The sequence below is a fragment of the Hippocampus bargibanti genome, linkage group LG15, assembly GCF_051943395.1.
Source record: "Hippocampus bargibanti isolate YZ-2025 linkage group LG15, ASM5194339v1, whole genome shotgun sequence".
NCBI classification, from domain to species: Eukaryota; Metazoa; Chordata; class Actinopteri; order Syngnathiformes; family Syngnathidae; genus Hippocampus; species Hippocampus bargibanti.
In genome coordinates, this window is record NC_142748.1 from 1419650 (window position 1) to 1442577 (window position 22928).

The following is a 22928-nucleotide window of genomic DNA, read 5'->3' on the forward strand; positions in this document are numbered from 1 at the left end:
TGGCGGAATATAAAACATGTTTTTTTACGTCACCAAAAAAACGGGGGAAATGAAGAGTACCCTTTTTTGTGCGTGTGTGTGTGTTGTCTTTTACCACGGATTTTGACCAATAACGTGCGGCTTCAACCGAAGGGGGCGTGGGGAGAAGTCGGCTCCTCAAGCAGCTCCCTCTTGAGAGGCACTTCCAGCCTTTCAGTTCCAAGAGCCGCCTCCAACAACCGTTTCGTCCGCGAACGACACATCACTAGAATGTAGCGCGAACCTCAACACCAGAGACGCTTAAATTATATTTACTTGTTTTTCGTCCTCTATTTTCCATTGTGTTTCTGTGAGCTGTTCTGCAGCCTATAAGAGGTGAGCTTCATTTTTAACCGTAAAAGTGTCAAGTGACGTCGGGGAATAGAAATTTGAATCGTACGCTGTAACTTGACAACCTTATCACTGAACTCGACGACGCTAGCGAATATGGTAGCGTACTTTCCGAGCTAACAGTGCACGTACCAAATAAGTGAAAATGACCTTAACGAATCTTGAAATCCGTGTAATATTTGTGTAAATAAGAATACGAGTTCAACAATATTCACATATTCTAGAAAGCATATTTCTTAGCTGAGTGTCATCTGAGTGCTAATCCCCAACTGTGCATTAACAATGTCGTTAGCAAGCTAAAATATCCGTTCAATTTAATGGCAGACAGACCAAGAATAAAAGCTCTCCTCAGACACCCAGACACATTGGGAAGTGAGTGAGAAAGTCGTCATTGGATTACTTATTCAGATTCAAATCGTACTTGTCCAGTCCACTAGAGGACTGGACAACTCGCCTTGCAAAGTAAAGCACTTTTTAATAAACATTAGCACCGAACACTGTACTTTTTACTGTCTGTTGTTAAATGCAACCCAAGTTTCAGACGTGTATTAAATCCTCTCTGTTTTGCTTTCGTACCACACCTTCTCATCAAATCCGCCCCCTTTCACAGGAGCACCATGGCAATGTGGATCCAAGCCCAGCAGCTTCAGGGCGATGCCTTACACCAGATGCAGGCACTGTATGGCCAGCATTTTCCCATTGAGGTGCGCCACTACTTGGCCCAGTGGATCGAGAGCCAACTTTGGTAATTTCAATTTGTGTTACAAAACCTAAAAAAAATGCCCACGCTATAACTATCTCGATAAGCGACCCATGATACACATACAAGTAGTCGTACCACATAAAAAGTTAAATACATAATTTATGAGGTCATTAAATTCTTTTCAATTTGCGCTTTATATTATTTATTATGTTGTTGTTTGTTAGTCATTATAAGTGCCTTGCACGCTGGGTCAGAGAGGACAGTAATTTCATCTGTGCTGTATGTCATGCATATTTGACAATAAAGCTGATTTGACTTGACTTTATATTGTTTGTATTCTGACTCAAATAATAGTCGAATTAGCAGATTTCCTGTTTAAATAAATGGAAAAATGGAGCCAACCTTGCGTCAGATTTCACACTCCAGGACTCTCAGGTTTAGGTACAGAGGCACCCTGATTTCACAATGGTGCAACTCAAAATAATGAGGGGTAGTCTCCTCGACTCTGGAACTTAACTGGAATGGAAAGCAAATATGATCACAGCCAATCAGAGATCATGAAAGGTGATGGGTCATGGTCCTACTATTTTTTTTGTGCCTTTTCTTTTTTTTTAATTGAACACTCAGAATGGCTGGCGACTCGCTCATGGACATGTGGAATTGCTCAACTATGTCATGCAATAAGCAGACAAACAGACGTGGTGGAGAAACAAAAGAGTGTTGTGTGTGTGACCAAGAAGCATATTTCCAATCTGGCAATCATTGCCACACCAGACCTGGACCACACTTCCCTTCGCTAGCCCATTTTGCTACATACGTTCTGTTCTTGTTTTGCTATTATTAATCAATGTGGTGTTAATGTGTCCTATTTTGGGACAGGTACCCGTCAGCTGTGGTGAAAATGGGGGCCTTGTAAAAATGTGAACATGCCTCATTATTATTACGTTGTTACTAATATTGTTTTATTTGTTCCAGAAGCTTAAAAGCCTGCCACACGCCACATAAAAATACTGGTCGATTTCCAAACTGCAGAGATTTATAAAATATGAGATTTGTTTGAAACCCCTCCCTCCACCATTAATTCTTCATCAGTACTAATAGGAAAGATTTATGTTTGACATGTCATCTAATGTTAGCTAAAAAAATACCCATCAAATATGATGTGCCTTCAAAGGGATTCAGTGGAGTTGGGAAACCCAGCAGAGGAAGCCAAAGCCAAGTGTTTGCTGGACAACCTGGTGGCAGAGCTTCAGAGGAAAGCCCAGCTTCAGGGAGGAGAGGATGGCTTTCTTCTGAAGATCAAACTTGGACACTATGCAAATCAACTAAAGGTAAATTAGTAAAACAGAATTACCATTAATTATCCTACTAATCTTGGAAGAAAACAAAAAAACAAACACATTTTCAAAAGTTAGCAAACTCCGATATTTCGATTTAAATATGTGATTTAAATGTATTTTTCTTAATCAATTTTTTGTTGAATGCAGAGTACATATGACCGCTGTCCTTTGGAGCTTGTGCGCTGCATCAAACACATCCTGTGCTCAGAGCAGCGATTGGTTCAAGAAGCTTCAAATGTAAGTGTCCAAGTGGAACAGGAAGGAATAGATGATCAAAAATTAAATTGATACCTCAGCTCACGAACCCAGAAAGTGTGTCTAAGGCGAAAAGTTAATCTGCTGAATATTTATTTCCCATAAGAAACCATTAAAATGAGAATAATCCGTTCCCAGGTCCCCATAATACATAATTTTCTACTAAATAAGCCTTAAAACTACACAAAATATACCTTATTTTATGTATAATAAATGTGCTATTGTATTGTAATTAAATAAATAAACTACTGTGAAATAAAGTCGTTTTATTTACCTTTGTGATGGTCGCTAATGTAGTTGCCTCTTGATATCTGAGTGAAGTAGCCGTGCGATAATACTGTCCGCTGCTAGCTGCTTTTTGTTAATCCAAATGAACATGTTTTTCAACCTTTTCTATTGCCTGAGACCATTGCTTAGACAACACAGACACACCGTTAGCCACACGTAGCAATGGTCGACTTTAGCAGTACTGGGACGCTAAGTCACACAAACGCACACCTCGTTCGTGTTTTTTGATGATCTCCTTCTTCTGCTCGACCGTAATTTTCTTTTGTGTCTTCTTCGGCTTAACACTAGCCTGTCGTGGGGTCTTTTTCAGTCCTATAACAGCAAAAGTACTACACTCGATAACCAACCACGTCCGCACTCAAAGAAAGGGGGTGACGAAAACTAGTCCGCCAAGTCAAGATTATGGACTTCATCAATTACAATTCCTTATTTAACAATTCATGTTTTGCATTCAGGCAAATTGTGTGACTGGGGGTCAGGCGATAGACAGCCTCTCCCAACGCCATCAACAGATCAACCAGGCCTTTGAGGAGCTCCGTTTAGCCACGCAGGAAACTGAGAATGAACTGAGAAAGCTGCAGCACAGCCAAGAGTATTTCATCATCCAATATCAGGAGAACCTGCGCCTCCAAGGTATACATACGCTTGTTTGATCCAGCTTTCACGTTCGTGCTACTTCAGCAAATCGGAGCCTTCTTTTTGAATTGTCAAAGCATTCTTTAATTTACGTATCCGTGATCATGGTCATTTTTCTAACGGATGACAATATTAGTAGTTTCAGCAGTCTACTGAATTTTGTAACCTTTGCTCAATCCATTCTAATCTAATCGTGAGTTTTGAAACAAAATAACACGTTTTCTCTGGTCTTTTGAAATGTCTGGAAGGAAACAAACAGCAGCTCACAAAATCATTCATGGTTAAATAACAAAATGGAAGAATACTCCATTTCATTCCCGCCTTGTGAATGTTTTTTTTTCCTGGCTCTAATCTTGCTTCTGTTTTGGTCAGCCCAGCTGAGCAGTCTGAGCTCCCTGCCTCCATCTGAGCGCACCCAGCGGGAAACCACGCTCCAAAGCAAGCGGGCCACCGTGGAGGCCTGGCTCGCCAGAGAGGCCAGCACATTACAGAAATACAGGCTTGTATGAATATTCATATTAATACTTGGTCCTTACTTTGGGAATTGGGAATATATGTGACTAGTTATTTGTCACTTAGGAAATCCTATTTAATACAGTGAGACCTCAACTTATGAACTTAATTGGTTCCCAGACAGAGTGTGTAAGGCGAAAAGTGTGTATCTCAAAAAATAATTCCCATAGGAAACCATTAAAATGGGATTAATCCGTTCCCGGGTTTCCATAAAATATACTTTTCAACTAAATAAGCCTTAAAACTACACACAACATACCTTATTCTATGTATAATAAATGTGCGTATTGTATTGTAATGAAAGAAATACGCTGCATTGTATCATAAAGTCACTTTATTTACATTTGTGATGGTCATTTATGGCTTGATGGAATGGCGTTGGAGGTCAAAGGGAATTGCTGTTTGGAAAGAGAGGCGCATTACATGAGGACTGTAATTAAAGAAATAAACTGTGCTGTAAAATAAAGTTTTATTGACCTTTTTGATGGTCGTTGATGGCTTATGGAAGGAGAGTCACCTTCCATAAGGACTGTTGCTAACTTAACCTCTGGTGCTGTTCGCTCGTGTGCTTCCGCCGAAGATCACTCCGCCAGGCGTGGTGGGTGTGTATTATGAAAATAGTGCTTATTATAAGGTTTAATTCGCAGAAATTTGATGTTTGTAAGACAAAATGTTTGTAAGTTGAGGTCTCACTGTATATGCTTTCTAGTGCAGATATCTATCCAGTCACTAGCTTTTATCAATCTTGTATCAAACTTTATTTTTTTTGCCAGAAATGTAGTCGTTTGATTTATGTTGAAGATATTTTGAAACGGTTGGTAAAGAGAGGGACATAAAATCATCATAGAGATATCTCCAGGTTTGTAGTTTTAAATAATTGTTCAAAGTATTCATTGCGTCTTGAGTTTTTACCTTAACATAACTGACAAAAATTAGCAAGCCACAGACAGTTTGATCTGACATGTCATGACTATAAAATATTGTTTATTAGGAATCACAGAACGCATACAAAGGGCACTGAGGAAACACAACATAAACACACCGGTCAAACCACACACAACTCTCCGTCAAATCTTGGTACACCCAAAGGACAAAATACTCCCGGAAAACAAATGTAACTCAATATATGAAATCCCATGCAAGTCATGCAATAAATCATACATCGGGGAGACAGGAAGGAGTTTCAATACAAGAAAGAAAGAGCACAAGAACGAGTGCGAGAAGGAGACGGCAACAATCCAAACAAGAGCAATAAAAGAACAAGCACAACAGGAGCACCATAAATCAGCCATCACGGACCACTGCAAAAGAGAGAACCACATCATGGACTGGGAGAAGGCCAGAGTCATCCGCACCGAAGACAACAAACATCAGCGCTGGATCAGGGAGGCCATTGAAATCCGAAAGCGAGGACCAAGGACCATCAACAGGGATGAGGGAGCTTACATGCTCTCTACTACCTGGAGCAGCATCCTGGAGGGACGAGCGGACAGCGGGGGGCGTGGCTTGCCTGTCAGTTCTGACAGGTAGGTCACGCCCTCATAGCAACACCAGCTGAAAATGGCGCGTCACAGCAACATCCGTGACACTCTGACGAAGGCGGAAGTAGTCGCCGAAACATGTCAGGTATTTGAACACCGACAATACACTGTCTGTAAGTAAGGAATCTGCTTAACATTAATATTGTTTATTGTTGCACTGATATTCTAATCTACTGGGCTTTGCCATCACAATGTGACCTTTTTAAAATGCGCTTATACAGTAAATGAAATGTATTATTGTTGTTATTATTATCTATCTATTAGCTAGATAGCTAGCTTTCTGTCTATTAGAGTTACGTCCGGGTTGAGTGGCGCGTGTGGCTGCCGCTGCTCACCCACTGAAAAACTTATCATGTGACTGTAAAGTCACCTTGAGAGTTTTGAAAGCCGATTATAAATGAAATGTTATTATTATGATTATTATCATCACTTGAGGGAAAATTCTAAACAGCCTCTTTGTATGAACTGTTTTTTTTTTTTTGGGGGGGGGGAACAAAACAAAGTCTTGTATCACACGTGTTCTCAGTATGCGGTTCACTGTGTTTGCAGGATCTGTCAGAAAAACACCAAAAGACCCTAACCCTTCTGAGGAAACAACAGACTTTGATACTCGATGAGGAGCTTATTCAGTGGAAAAGGCGGCAACAGTTAGCTGGAAATGGGGGACCTCATGAGGGAGGACTTGATATTCTCCAATCCTGGTATGGATTTAGCATTCCCTTTATAATTAGCTTTTTGTTATGAATTTTGTCTTCATCCGCACTTAAGCATGTTATCGAAATTGTGTACAAATAAATGCATCGAGCATTTTATGACCATATTTGTAGGTGCGAAAAGCTGGCGGATCTGATCTGGACAAATCGACAACAGATTCGACGTTGTGAACATCTTACTCAGCAGCTTCCTTTGCCAGGCCCCATGGAAGATCTACTGAACAAACTCAATTCGGACATCACTGATATCATCTCTGCCTTGGTCACTAGGTAAAAAAAAACACCGCCTAATCTTTGAGCTAGGTGGAAGACCATCATACTGCTTGCAGACTGTCACATAGAATCAATGGTGGGATTCGTTTAAGATACCTCATGATGGTTTTAATAAGGGATGTCACTGTCTAGTCACATTGTAGCGCAAAAAGGCAGATGTTTTTCATTCAAAGTTGCAGGGGAAAATAGTTGTGTCATTAAAAACAGATGGTTGTACATAAGGGGTGAACTAAATAAGTATGAAGTTTCAACTCTTCTGTCTAATCAACCATAATCCAAATCATATAAATGGCTATGGATGTCTTTTTCATTCCTTTTAGGTAAGTCACATAATGTCCTTTTCTCTTTAGTACCTTCATTATTGAAAAGCAACCGCCACAGGTGTTGAGAACGCACACCAAGTTTGCTGCCACGGTCCGACTTCTGGTGGGCGGAAAGCTCAACGTTCACATGAATCCACCTCAAGTCAAGGCTGTCATTGTGAGTGAGCAACAGGCCAAAGCTCTTCTAAAAAATGAAAGCACACACAGGTGAGAGACTGACTTTGTTATGGTTTTGTGACCATAGTGTAAATTCTAGATTTAAAGGACAACCGACGTCTCCCGTCAAGTTGTGTCCATGATTTGTAAAATGGCTTCAAATGACTTCTACTGGGCGTATTTTAATAAGATTCCACCGCATATAGCTATATTTTACGTTTTAAGACTCGCGCTGAACATTTAGAAAGTCTTGTTTTTGAGTTGGTGACAAGTCCGTACGTGACGTCAGTAAAGGACCGCCTCCTCACCGTAAAAAAAGACGCATTGTAGCGTCTTTCCATCACGTCAATGTATTTTGCTGTATTGTTTATTTTTTTAAACCATGTCTTACACCCAAAAGCCACCAGCAGAGGGAGGCAAAGCTCCATGGAAAGAATGTATCAGCCTGTGGAAACGGGCCTCTTTTTGTGTGAGACATTCCCCCCCGCCCGTTTGCCTCAAAATGGCCCAAGTAAATTCTTTAATAGATTGCAAACATGTATGCTTTGCTCATCAGGACTATTTGAATAATATTCATAACTGGATGTGTACCAAGAAAGCATATTCTCCGAATCTGAAGCCATTGCTTTGATTCACAAGCAATGGAAGACATATTGGCGTGACGTTACGAAATGGGGGTGGGACTTTCTGACAATGCCCAATTCACAGCTCAATTTTTTGCAGATTTTGGACATTAAGTCATTTTTATTGGTGTTTTGCATTGACTAAAAATATCATACTGCATGTTTTTGGTATTTTAGATGCTATAAAACGTTTTTCTGGTGTCAGTTAAAAAACAAAAAAGTGACGTCGGTGGTCCTTTAAATAAACTCTGCTGTGTTGAATTATGGATTCCAAGTGTTACTTTGTGTAATCTGATTTATTCCCTCCCGGTTTGGTAGTGAAAGTAGCGGTGAAATCCTCAACAACAACTGTGTGATGGAGTATCAGCAGGCGACTGGGACGCTGAGTGCACATTTCAGAAACATGGTAGGGTTATGGTTTAAACCTCCTGTCATTTATATCATGAAATGTCATTTGAGCAGCTCATTGTAAAACAATGTTTTAAATGTAAATTACCTACACTGACATAGCACTTTCGCTACCTTTTTTTCCGCACTCTAACGGGCACCAAAAGCATTCACTTTTCTCAAAATATAATCTGATGTGCCTAAAAAAAAAATAAAAACTGTTTGTGAATTTGGCGCCGTACACGCAAACGGACAACTACTTTGTGAGCTCTGCACAGCCATTATGAATCAAAGATAATACCAAAAGCATAGTTAACTAGTGACTAAATAAAGGAAGAAGGAGACAAAGCAATATTTCAAAGGACACGCTGGAAATGGGGTCTTGAGGACTGGATTTAGGAAGCTCTGGTTTAGCACATCAACTTCTCAACTTGGGCATTTGCATGCAAAACATATTCTGACTTTCTACATTTTCTAGTTGAGACATAAAAAAATGTATCCTGTGACTGTTGAGTGAACGCTGGCGCGTGTGGCTGCCGCTGCTCACCCGCAGAAAAAAATATTCTGAGACTGTAAAGTGTCCTTGAGAGTTTTGAAAGGCGCTTATAAATGAAATGTATTATTATGATTATTATTATTATAAAGTGACCTTGAGAGTTTTGAAAGGCGCTTATAAATAAAATTTATTATTATTATTATTATTATTATTATTATTTCTTCCAGAACCGATGATGTATTGTCAAATCGTAGTTATATTAAAACGATGAGATGATTATAAGAAAATACAACACGTGCGTTGCGATTCTGCTGCTGAATGCAATTGGAGTTTAAACATGTGGATGGTCACTGTTTTGAAAGGCGCTTGAAATAAAATGTATTATTATTATTACTGCAACTGTATGGGAATCAAATAAGAATAAGAATCATAAATTCCATCAAGTGCCTTTTTAAAACTCAAGGTCATTATATGAAGACGTTTAATTATTATATATCAATTTATGTGATTATAATAATAATAATAATAATACATTTCATTTCTAAGCGCCTTTCAAAGATCTCAAGGTCGCTTTACAGTCACAGGATAAGTTTTTACGTGGGTGAGCAGCGGCAGCCACACGCGCCAGCGTTCACTCAACCCGGAAGTAAATGAAATAGATAGAAAGCTAGGTAGCAGATAGCTAATAACTAGCAAGCTAGATAGATACGCAGCCAGCTATATCGCTATTTAGCTAATGGATAGCTAGCGAGATAGCTACCCAGTATCTAATGTTCACATGTAAAGCCATGGTGACAGACTACAAATGGCCGGAATTGCAAATTCTTTTTGTGTTGTTGTCAAAACAAAAAATGCTATAGATTAAAACAATGATGACATTTTCCCAATTGATGAACTCATTCACTAATTTATTCGGTAATTGAAAACGTAAAGCGACATTCCCAAATTTGTTCTTATGTGTGTTTAGTCTTTGAAGCGGATTAAGCGTTCAGATCGTCGAGGTGCGGAGTCTGTGACTGAGGAAAAGTTCACGGTTCTGTTTGAATCACAATTCAGTATCGGAGGCAATGAACTGGTCTTCCATGTGAAAGTAAGTGAAATGTAATTCATTCACAGTTTAATTTTCTGGGTTTAAATTGGATTTTTGGGATACTGGATTTGACTTGTGGTTAAGAACAAATAAACAACAAATTGAAATGTGATAGAAAATAAATTCATTTCAGCAGTTCAATCAGAAAAAAAAATCTCATACGTATTCATTAAATGTGGAAACTGTCATGATCTGGTTGGCGACCAACGGGTGGCGCTGTCGGCCCCGCCTGCACCTGCACAGGTGCTGGTCGTTTCCAATCAGTCACACTCAAAAGGACACCTGGCACGACCATTCGGTGTCAGGTAATTGTCAAATGTCGTTGAATGCTGTTGCATGCAATTGTATGGACTGTGTGCAGTGCATGTGTTTGTTTAATCTTGGTTTTCTTTTGATACTTTTTCCATTCAGATGATTTTGATGTTTTACATTTTGTTCCTGCTGACTTTATTTTAATACAATTTCTCAAATACAACCTCCTGCTCCCTCCTGCCTGCTTTTTGGGATCCGCACTCGCCATCACCACCTTGCAAAACGTGACAGAAAATAACTTTAAAGAAGCCTTTTGAATTTCCATATTACGAGTCATGCTGTTTCTTATGTCATATTATCATTTCTGGAAATGGCGAATTTGGGGTTTTTGTCATTCTTCCCTTTGCTTTAACCTGCAGACTTTATCACTACCCGTAGTTGTGATAGTCCACGGAAGTCAGGACAACAACGCCACTGCGACAGTACTGTGGGACAATGCATTCGCTGAACCAGTGAGTTCTTATTGTGTTATTTTCTTCTCCATGTGGGTAGTTTTATTGACCTTAAAAGAGTTTGTCAACATTCCATTCTTTCTACCATTATTTCACTGCAGTCTACACTTTTTTTTGTGCAAATGCTTCACAATGGGATATGATGATAAACCTTTCGACAAGATGGCTTTGGTGGACTTTATCCAACCTTAGTTCAGTTTATTTGTATCACTACATTCGAGTGATGTACAGAGGTACAACAACCAATGCGCATAGAATACTTAGTTTTATCCCCCACTTTCAATTCTGATGCTGTAGATTGCAACTGTCCCCAATGTGGGAATATTAAAGGCTTCTGATTCCAAAAAATATATAAAAAAAATCACAATTTGCAAATGCTTACCTTGAATAAATATGGTAGTATTTCCCCCGCCCTTTCATTTTAACTCATTCACTACCATTCCTGAATTTAGGGAAAGAGATGCCCATTTCACGGTAAGAGCAAAGCATTGTCATCAAATTGTGAGTAGTTTTACTTTATGTTGCCGATGACTATCATCCTTTCTGTCATTGCCTTTTTATCAAGCATCTTCGTCTTTAGTCACTTTGCTGCTGTGAAATGTAAATTTCTCCACTGTGAGACTAATAAAGGCATATCCAATATCCAATATCCAATATTAAGCTCATAGAGTTGCTTGTTCTGTAGCCACAAAGGGACATAAGCCAGTGTCTTATTGTGTCGGTCTCTACAATAAATACAGAGGATTGTGTCAGGAATGTAAAAGCTTCGCCAAAACAAACATGCCAATCAAACCTCTGAAGATGGAGGACATTGATTTGCTGTGGTGACCCTTGAAGAGAAAAGCTGAAAGCAAAAGAAGACTACCATTCCCAAATTTATTCTGGAATTGAAAAGCATGACATGGAGCGCCATTCCCAAATTTGATTTGGTTTTTCTTATAGGGGGCGGTGCCGATAAAGCGCTGGTCAGACCTCTGTCAATGTTTTTCCCTCCCACGAGGGGGAAGCATTTGCCTTTTTACAGCCACCCCCATTTCAAGCTCAGATAACTTCAGACCCATTAACTTTTTTCTGATGATAGAGGAGAGTCTAAGGTTTCTTACGCTGCATTGAATGTTTATGTAGTCCTAAAACTCAATATTCTATGGATCTTGCAATTTGAGTGAAAATGACCAAGACCCTGGCACTGCAGTGGATACATTTTTGCACATCGTCTGGCGGTGGATGAGTTTATTACTCTTGTCTCTTCAGGGACGGGTTCCATTCATTGTCCCGGACAAGGTAGTCTGGCCCCAGCTATGTGACGCTCTGGATATGAAGTACAAAGCAGAGATGCACAGTAGCCGTGGCCTGTCAGAGAGCAACCTGGTCTTCCTGGCGCAGAAAGCTTTCACAACGACAAGTAACAACCCAGAGGAATACCGAAACATGACCATATCATGGGCCCAATTTAACAGGGTGAGGCTAGCATCTCATCACGATAGCAATACATCTCTCTTTGCTAATACAGTGAGACCTCAACTTACGAACTTAATTGGTTCCTAGACAGTGTGTAAGGCGAAAAGTGTGTATCTCAAAAATAAATTTCCCATAGGAAACCATTAAAATGGGAATAATCCGTTCCCGGGTTTCCATAAAATATACTTTTCAACTAAATAAGCCTAAAAAACTACACACAACATACCTTATTCTATGTATAATAAATGTGCTATTGTAATGAAAGAAATACACTGCATTGTATCATAAAGTCACTATTTACATTTGTGATGGTCATTTATGGCTTGACGGAATGGCGTTGGAGGTCAAAGGGAATTGCTGTTTGGAAAGAGAGGCGCATTACATGAGGACTGTAATTAAAGAAATAAACTGTGCTGTAAAATAAAGTTTTATTGACCTTTTTGATGGTCGTTGATGGCTTATGGAAGGAGAGTCACCTTCCATAAGGACCGTTGGTAACTTAACCTCTGGTGCTGTTCGGTCGTGTGCTTCCGCCGAAGATCACTCCGCCAGCCGTGGTGGGTGTGTATTATGAAAATAGTGCTTATTATAAAGGTTTAATATTCAGAAATTTGACGTTTGTAAGATGAAAAGTTTGTAAGATAAGGTGTTTGTAAGTTGAGGTCTCACTATACAGTGCTCCTGAAGCATAGTTTTCGCTTCACTACTGCCCACTAAGTTCTACTCTCTTGAACAGGAGAGCCTACCAGGACGCAACTTCACTTTTTGGCAGTGGTTCGATGGAGTCATGGAACTTATGAAGAAACATCTCAAGCCTCACTGGAATGACGGGTAAGGAATATATTTTGTATGTTTTGTCACAGCAGTCGCGACTTCTTACTTAACTCCTAATCGTAAATTTGCCATGACGCATCTCATTTTGCGCTGCTTATACTGTGAATTACGGGTCGGGGTATCATAAACCACATCGATTTCAATAGTGAAGTCACCTCCTCAGCACATTCCACAAGTTTTAGCACATTTCTGGCAGCATGTGTTATATCATCATATGAAGCAAAAGTACCAATAACAGTATATTCCCATTACAGGGCCATTCTTGGTTTTGTGAACAAGCAGCAGGCACAGGATATGCTACTGTCTAAACCCAATGGCACATTCCTCCTGCGATTCAGTGACTCTGAAATTGGTGGCATCACTATTGCCTGGGTCGCTGAGAACCCCAACAAAGCAGGTATCAAATGTAGTTCACATGATCAATTATTTTACCAGGCTTTTTAATTCACAGTAGATTGGATTGGATTTGCCTTTATTAGTCTCACAGTGGAGAAATTTACATTTCACAGCAGCAAAGTGATGGCAACCCAAATGAAGTTTACTGACATTGGCCCGACTGGGCCAGTAAAGTTAATAAATAAATGGAGTGATACCTCGGCTTACGAACTGAATTGGTTCCCAGAAAGTGTGTGTAAGGCAAAAAGTGTGTCTTCCAAACATTAATTTCCTAAAGGAAACCATTAAAAATGAGAATAATCTGTTGCCAGGTCCCCATAAAACATACTTTTCTACTAAATAAGCCTTAAAACGACACAAAATATACATTATTCTATGTATAATAAATGTTCTATTGTATTGTAATTAAAGAAATAAACTGTACTGTATAATAAAGTCGTTTTATTTACCTTTGTGATGGTTGTTGATGTAGTTGATGATATCCGAATGAAGTTGCCGTGCTTTCTCTGCGATAATAAAATAAAAAACAGGGGAGAACATGCAAACTCCACGCATGGAGGCGAACCGGCGACCTCTGCACTGTGAAGCCGGTGTGCTAACCACTCGACTACCGGGCCGCCATGCCAAGATTATATTCTTGTGAATTTAATGTTCGTAAGGTGAAAAGTTCATTAGCTAAAGCGTTCGTAAGCCGAAGTATCACTCTACAATAAAATCAACATGTTCATGAATAATTTATATTTATTATATAGAGTTAATCCACTTAAATTGTTTGATCATCATTAACCTTTTTTTCCATTTTTATTTGACAGTTCTTATATGTTGTTTTTACGCAGGTGTCAAAGTCAAGGCCCGGGGGCCAAATCTGGTTCGCCACTTCATTTTATTTGGCCTGCAAAAGCAAATCAAATTTGTCAAATTCCACGATGTTTGCTAAAGTCCAAACCAAAATTTCAAATTTCCCCATGGACACCACAATAACAGTCATTATTTATTATTTCAAATCTGAAAACCAGTTATTCATTACTTTGTTGTGCACTCTATATGTAATATGTGGAGGGGATTAAACTTTCTAATGGCTTCCCCAAATTCAAATCGGCCACCCTTGCTTTTAATATAGTCCCATGACAAATATATTGTGTCATTTTTAATATCACATTATGATTAAAACACATTACACAGCACACTGAGTTGGACAAGACCTGGATATAATTTGATGCTATTCCTTTTGATGAGCAGGTGAAAGGCTGGTATGGAATCTGTTGCCTTACACCTCCAAAGATTTCTCCATCCGCTCCTTGGCTGACCGTATCAGTGATCTGAACCATCTCCTGTTTCTCTATCCCGACCGACCCAAAGATGAGGTCTTTGCAAAGTACTACACGCCACCCCTCTGTATGTATCAGCAATTAAACTTGTGCATATGTTCATTTACACTATTGTATTTTGCACGCTATAAGGCACTTCAGGGTATAAGGCACACCTTTAATGGCTTATGGCAAAAAAAAAAGTTTTCATATCTAAGGCCACATTATAAGGCTCATAGAACACAAGCTACAATTATGGCTAGGCTTCCGTTATGCATCCACTGTAGATGGAAGTGAGCTGAAGGGAATATAATACAATACAGACTTGTTTATATAGTGTTTGCACAACCGCTACAGCTGTAACAAAGCGCTTTGCAGAACATTTCAAATACTATGTCGGATCTTGAAAAAAATTAAATGCCTTTAGGTGCGCCTAGCACAGAGTGCAGAAAATACGGTATACTTATTTAAACTAAATACACATTTTTGCAAATGCATGTTTACTTAACTCATTTAGAGTGATCGCTCGCTACTTCACGGTTCACTTACCACCCTCTGTGTTCTTATTATACAACTGTACTTTGCGGATTTTGGTCTAGCGCGAGTGGTCCTGGTTCCCATTAACTGCGAAAAACGAGGGATTACTGCAATGCCAGCTGTTTATCTGAAATTGTGAGCGACAAATTCCGCCGCAAGATAAGCATGGAACCTACCAAAAGAAAGCCTTACCCCTCTTATTTAATCAAGAAAAAACATTTTATCATTGTTTAGTAATCATCAGTTGAACATTGGTAAATTTCCAAGAAAAAAACTTTGTAAAAGGATACGTTTCAAGCAGAACATTCACTTTGATATCACAGCCGTATTTTTTTGGTATATAAAACGCACCGGAGTATAAGGCGCACCCGCAACGAATTATATTTCCAGACTATTTCCATATACAGTAAAGTCTCGTTATATCGATATTCTCGGTTGTCCGAAAAAATATCCATATAACCGGGACTATCGATATATCCGATCCTGCGGGCATGTAATTTTCTCATTGAGTTCATAGAAATAGTATCGTAATAAGCAGTACTATCGATATAACCAATATCGATATAACAAGACTTTACTGTATTAAGGTGCACCAGGCAATAATAATAATACATTTTATTTTAAGCGCCTTTCAAAGATCTCAATGAAACTTTACAGTCACAGACAAGCATAGATACTATAATAAATCAAATACGATTACAAATAGAATACACTAAATAAAATACTATTATAAATAGAAAGAAGAGATAGAGCTACACAGAAAATGCAATTTTAAATAGGTGGCTTTTGAGATGGGATTTGAAGGTGTGAAGAGAATCGATGTTACGAATGTTGGGAGGAAGGGAGTCCCAGAGTTTGGGGGCAGAGCAGCTGAAAGCTTTGTCCCCCATAGTGCTGAGACGGGTAGGGGGGGGGGGGGGCACACAGAGGTGGAGGGAGGAAGAGGATCTGATAGAAATTTGAAGGTCAGATAGGTTATGAATAAATATAAAACGCACCTTTAATGAATGGAAAATGTTTTCCAACTATAATATATACGTAAATCTATAAAAGTTTTCCAAATATAAGAGACCACGCATTATATGGCGCTACAGTAGAGGCGGAGGTTATGCATAACTTCATCTATAGGAGGAAATGGAGTCAATAGCTTCTGACAGTAGTTTCGAGACCTGTTGTGGCGCAATATTACTTCATATATAAGGCGCAAGGTCATCTTTTGACAAAAATGAATGCTTTTGGGTGCGCCTTATACACTGGAAAATAGATTTTTTTTTTTCATGTGCATTTCTGGTACATTAGGTATCCAAACGGTGCATTCCTACTAAATACAATAAAGTCTCGTTATATCGATATTCAAGGGAGTCCGAAAAAATATCGATATAACCGGGACTATCGATATATCCGACCCTGTTTGCATGTAATTTTCTCCATGCGTGCATAGAAATAGTATCGATATAACCGGGACTATCGATATATCCGATATCGATATAACCAGACTTTACTGTAACAACACAAGAAAGGTCACTTTGATGACAAATTAATTTTGTCTCAAGAAAATCACTGGACTGATGTACTTTTCATGATCGTTGAAATGGCTGTGAGTGTGTGCGTGCGTGCACCAAAAGTGTTATTTTGGCACTAAATGAGAGTTTTTACCAGTGTAATTTTATGTTTTGGTATTAAATGACTTTCTGAATTTAAGATAGTCAAATGCAGATTGAGTTATTAACATTGATCCTAATGACTTTGGTCCATCTTGCAGCAAAAGCAGTGGATGGCTACGTAAAACCGCAAATTAAACAAGTTGTCCCAGAGTGAGTTATCTTTTTGAATACCTAAATGAGTAATATTTAAAGTATCTGCTTTTTATCGTGTATATTTAAGTCGACATTTAATTTTGACAGATTCACCACTCCAAATCCTGAACCCAGTGGAACAACTCCCACGTTCATGGACCAGACAGCTTCTCCTTCTGTGGTTAATCCCAGCAATTTTGCTGCCTACCACATGTAAGCATGTATCCTTAATTGTATTTGTGTACCCATTTTTGTCATGGGTCATTTTGTAGTTACGCTTTCTCTGAGATGGCCATTATGAGTGTGAATTTAGTAAAACAGCGATTTGGTCTCGCAGACTACACAAAACAGAGATCCCAGACGTCAGAAAAGCTTCAATGTGGCATCTATTGCTTTCCTCTCAGAGGCGACGCCATGTTGGACACAGAGGGAGACTTCGACTTGGACGACACCATGGACGTTGCTCGGCATGTGGAGGAGCTACTGCGAAGGCCCATGAGCAACCAGTGGAGCAGCCAGCAGTCCTGAACGCAACGTACCCGATCCACTCACTGGATTTTGGGAACAAAGCGGTCAAGTATTCAACGTTAATGTTTGGCAGGAGACGAGCTCTCAGCACGAACATTTTGGTGCTATTCAACAATGCTCAGAGTCTTGTCTCAAACCCGGAGAGCAGCGTTGATGTCTGTAAACTTTTGAAACGGGGCTATTTTTGACATAAACGTCCCATTCATATGCCTCACAGACCTTGATCGGGTCGACAGCAGTTTTCAAGCTCAAGTTCAGTGTGACCATAAGGTAAAACTCATCACTTTCTCCCATCGGATATTTGTCAGTATTTTTGTAAATGAAATCTATCAAGTATACAATGATTTAAACATGTTAGTGAATACAGGGTAGCCGAAAGCTGACTTTGATGCATGTAGACAATAATTTACACTAATGCTCAGAGGACAATCGTGTGCCTTCAATTAACCAAAGAAGCATACAGTGATACCTCGGCTTACAAACGCTTTAGCGAATGAACTTTTCGCCTTATGAACATTAAATTCACGAGAATATAATCTTGGCATACGAACTAGTTTTCGGGAAACACACGGAGCGCCACAATAGCTGGCGGACTAGTTTTCGGCGAAAGAACACCAAACCATACTGCCGAACAGCGCCACTTTCTTTCTTTCTTTTAACTTTATTTGAGTGCACTAAGTGCAGACGTGGTTTGTTATGGAGTTGATACATTTGCTTTTTTTGGGACCGAAAAAGACCCCACCATAGGCTAGTGCTAAATCGAAGACGTTCGAGCAGAAGAAGTAGATCATTGAAAAACGCAAAGGTGTGTGTTTGTGTGACTTAGCATCCCAGTACAAGTACGCCAAATTGACCATTGCTACGTGTGGCTAAGGGTGTTTCTTGTTGTCTAAGAAATGGTCTCAGGCAATAGAAGCGGTTGAAAAACTTCTGTTGATTTGGATTAACGAAAAGCGGCTAGTAGAGGGACAGTGTGTTAGGGTATTATCGCCGAGAAAAGCACCGCAACTTCACCATCACAAAGGTAAATAAAACGACTTTATTGTACAGTACAGTTTATTTCTTTAATGACAATACAATGGCACATTTATTATACATAAAATAAGGTATATTTTGTGTAGTTTTAAGGCTTATTTAGTAGAAAATTATGTTTTATGGGGACCTGGAAATGGATTATTCTCATTTTTATGGTTTCCTATGGGAAATTAATGTTTGGAAGACACACTTTTTGCCTTACACACAGTTTCTGGGAACCAATTAAGTTCATAAACTGAGGTATCACTGTATTTCGGTACTTGGGAGCAAGCTGGAGTGCCTGGAGGAAAAAAAAAACCCACCCAGGTAGTGGGAGAACAAACAAATATCTACAAGGACCGGAGCCGGCACTCAAATTCTGAAGTGAATGTACCGGACTAACCAGTCCTGTACCATTTAGCAAAAGTTATTTTTTTTCCTGAAAAGTATGCCGTATGTTTCTTTTATAATCTCACGCAGAATTGTGACACATTAAAAAAAAAAAGTCACAGTGTACCGTGAGATCTCAATTTTAAAATCCAATTAACTGTAAGAAGATTGATTTACAATTTTACAGGCCATGTGTTGAAGTATATGTCACATATGCATACACTTGCGCACGTGTGGTGTACGTAAATTTGGATAGTCAAAAAAATATGAATATCATAACTTCATTTATTTCAGTCATACTATTCAAAAAAATGAATGCATACGTCCAGTCAACATAGACTGATATCAGAATCATCTTTATTGCCAAGTACGTACAGTAGAACACACAAGGAATTTGTCTGCAGTAGAACACGCTGCACTAGGATCATCGTAAGAAAAATGGAGGCACTATGCAGTACAGTATATTTCATATTAACTTAATTCATATTAATTTTGATGATTATATCTGATTTTTTTTTATTTGCCATGTAAATTTTTTAATGGATATTCACACAAAGAAAGGAGTTGTAGAACGGCATTATATGGCACATAGAATAGAAGCTACATTAATGGCTGCCATTATCCTATGCGTCCACTAAATGGTGACTTTCGTTAACACTTTTAAAGGACAACCGACGTCTCCGGACAAGTTGTGTCCATAATTTGTAAAATGGCTTCAAATGACTTCTACTGAGCGTATTTTACAAAGATTCCACCGCATATAGCTATATTTTACTTTTTAAGACTTGCGCTGAATATTCAGGAAGTCTTGTTTTTGAGTTGGTGACGAGTCCGTACGTGACGTCACTAAAGGACCGCCCCTGACCGAAAAAAAGACACATTGTAGCAGTCATTCCATCACATCAATGTATTTTGCTGTACTTGTTTGGTCTGAAAACCTCGTGTTGCACCAAAAAGCCGCCAGAAGAGGGCGACCAAGCTCCATGGAAGGAATTTATCAGCCTGTGGAAACGGGCTGACTAATTCCCGACACGGCTTTTTCGCCATTTTCTGCCTCCCTTGGGTGCGACATTTCCCACCCCTGATGCCTCAAAATGACACGGAATAAATTCTTTAATCGATGGCAAACATGTATGCTTTCTTCTTCAGAACTATTCGAATCGTATTCATAACTGGATTCGTAACAAGAAAGCATGTTCTCCGAATTGTTTTGATTCTCCAGCAATGCAAGACGTTTTGGCGTGACGTCACGAACTGGGGGCGGGACTTTCTGAAAATGCCCAATTCGCAGCTCAATTTTTTTGCGGATTTTGGACACTTTTTTAATTTTTATTGGTGTTTTGCATTTGACTAAAAATATCATACTTGCGTGTTTTGGATATTTTAGATGCTATAAAATGTTATTCTGACGTCAGTTAGGAAACAAAAAAGTGACATCGGTTGTCCTTTAAGGGACCAAATGAGGGAAAGTCCGAAGCTAGTCAAGATCTGGGCTGAAAGAGGAATGAGGAAGCAATTTCCAGCCATTTCAAGCTGTTGTGTGATGCCTAACCGCTGCATTTGTTCTTTGTCTTTCTTGACCTGTCTCAGCAGCTCAGAGTATTTGGCACCAAGTTTGAAAGTGACAATGAAAAGTGTTTTTGAGCGGCTTGGCTGAGATTTTTGCGGCGAGTTACTGCACATACGGCAAAAGTGAGTAAAAGACTACGTTAAAGAAAAAAAAAAAAAAAGACTCTCATATAGCAGTCTGTGTGGAATGAATTTACATTACATTTCTCATTACACATTTCTCTTCTTGAATTCTATGGCTAAAGGAAATCGACTTTTTTTATGATGATCTTACTTATTTGACAAACATCTGCATTGTCTAAAAATAGACATAAATACAATTTATATACACAGCGGCTCTCAGAAATCATACACACGCTACACAATATAGTTTTACAGTTAACATGAGAGAATGTAAATGCCTTTAAATATATTTTACACTACGTGTTTGTTTTAACTGTCACATTTTTTTTTAATTTGCTTTCTTTAATTGGATGGAAGAAATCAGATTTTGTACTTTTTTTTTCCTTCATTTCGACCCCAATTTAATATAAGTTTATTACCAAATATGGTTCCTTGCCTTTTGAAGGGCAAACTCGCCCTTTTTTTTAAACGAATGTCTCTTACCATGTTACATTTTTTCTGCGTCATTCTTATGATACAGATAATAAACGACACTTAAAATGTACTAGTTTCTTTTTTTTAATGCAAATCGGGCCAAATGGACTTGGCTAAAAGATATATTTAACATCACTTTTACAAATATATATCACTCTGCTAATTGAGAAGAATGGAGGGAAAAAATATTTACATTTTGAATTGTCAAATGTGTTTTTTTTAATGTGGGATTTGTTACTTTTATGCACATTTAAATTGAATATACAGTACTATGTAATTTTGGCTTATGTGTCAAACCAATGGGATATTTTGTCGACGGCAAAACTAAATGGGATCAAATTGTAATGAAATATGTATTGATTCCAAGAGCTCATGTTATAATTACATGCCACTGTTCGTTAAATGAGGGCACTTGACTGTCTTTTTTGCCTTTATAAACCTTCATAATGGAATTTGATGTGACATTTTTATGGGTTTTGCCTTTGCACACCTGCATAATAGAATTTGCTTTTCCTGCCGTTTACATTACTGTATACTCAGCATGGAAGTACAGAAAATACATTTTTAAGGTGGGAAAAAAAAAAATCCAAGCTACCTGGCCTAATTTGAAAAATAATGTACCCCTTAAAGGACAACCGATGCCTCTGGACAAGTTGTGTCCATAATTTGTAAAATCACTTCAAATGACTTCTACTGAGCATATTTTACAAAGATTCCACCGCATATAGCTAGATTTTACGTTTTAAGACTTGCGCTGAATATTCTTGTTTTTGAGTTGGTGACGATACCGACCGTGACGTCACGGTAGGTATCGTCACTGACCGAGAAAGCGACACACAATGCATTTTGGGTACTTTGTTGATGGCGAAATTAGAAGGAAAACGCATAAATAACGCGATGGTGAATCGTTGTGTGTTGCACCAAGACTACTACTTGATACTAGTTGACACAAATTGCCAGCGGACAAATCAGCCAATTTCCAACAGAGCTTGGGCGCCATCTTCTGGGACGCTACATTGGTGTCATTGACGGCTCGAATTGATATGGGAGGACTTATTTAATCGATTGCAAACATTTATGCTTTCCTCTTCAGAACTATTTGAATCATATTCATAACTGGATGAGGAACAAGAAAGCATCTTCTCTGAATCTGAAGCCATTGTTTTGATTCTCGAGCAAGGCAAGACGTCTTGGCGTGACGTCACGAACAAGGGGGCGGGACCTTCTGAAACTTTTTCACGTCATTTTGAAGTAGTTTTGGGACACTAAGTCATTTTTATTTAAACCTCCGTCTTTTTGTTCAAAAACTGCTGCTGAGGTTGGCCCAGGAAACAAAAAAAAAAATGGTGTCAGTTGTCCTTTAACCCTTTTAACCCAATCGATACGATCATCCAAAAATTAGATTTTTGGAAGAAATGTTTAACCTGAATCATTTTATTGGCTTTTAAGGAAGGCATATCAATCGAGAAATTCAGAATCTTTTTTTTTTATATTTATAATATTGATTATATGTAATATATATAAAATCTCATCCCGCATCACTATTAGTTTTATAGATGAAACCATAGCTGAAGCGTTTATAAATCAGAATACAAACATAGGAAAGCAGTTTTTGAAAAAAAAGACTTTGAGGTTCAAAGGTGAAACATTGTTAAGAGTCCATTTGCTGCAATTCAATTTTTGTGGCCTACTCGCAAAGAGTAAATAAACTCCTTTGCAGGTGTGACCATAAAAGCTGTCCATCTCTAGCAGAAGTTGCCTTTTGAGTTGAACGCACAATCGAGTGTTGCCTTCGACTCTGCAACTGTGTCCTTAAATGTATTTTTTTTTTAATATATAATTCATTAAAACCAGAAAAGAGTGCCTTGCGTTTCAGGGGATTAAAAATGACACTTGGGGAAATGCTAATGCATTTTATGGGTACTTTTTTTGTGGTTAATACAAATAAGTGTTTAATATTGCTCACATTCTTTTTTGTAAACTGGGGCCTTCTGCTTGAAAACATTGCGTTTGTCTTCAATCGCTTAGTTAG

The 22928-nt window shown here is 38.7% G+C and overlaps 1 protein-coding gene across 1 annotated transcript; it reads left to right on the forward strand.

The window, feature by feature from the left end:
• Positions 1-205: 205 nt before the first annotated feature.
• On the forward strand, positions 206-21006 carry LOC148887060 (signal transducer and activator of transcription 5B-like). The gene is made up of 19 exons (XM_089015615.1): positions 206-354; positions 980-1114; positions 2247-2403; positions 2560-2649; positions 3411-3588; positions 3964-4094; positions 6195-6346; positions 6473-6628; positions 6982-7161; positions 8052-8139; positions 9584-9706; positions 10378-10470; positions 11722-11928; positions 12665-12759; positions 13017-13159; positions 14398-14553; positions 16765-16816; positions 16907-17011; positions 17203-21006. The coding sequence occupies exons 2-19, from the start codon at positions 987-989 to the stop codon at positions 17324-17326; spliced, it is 2358 nt and encodes a 785-aa protein (XP_088871741.1). The 5' UTR covers positions 206-354; positions 980-986; the 3' UTR covers positions 17327-21006.
• The last annotated feature ends 1922 nt before the right edge of the window (positions 21007-22928 follow it).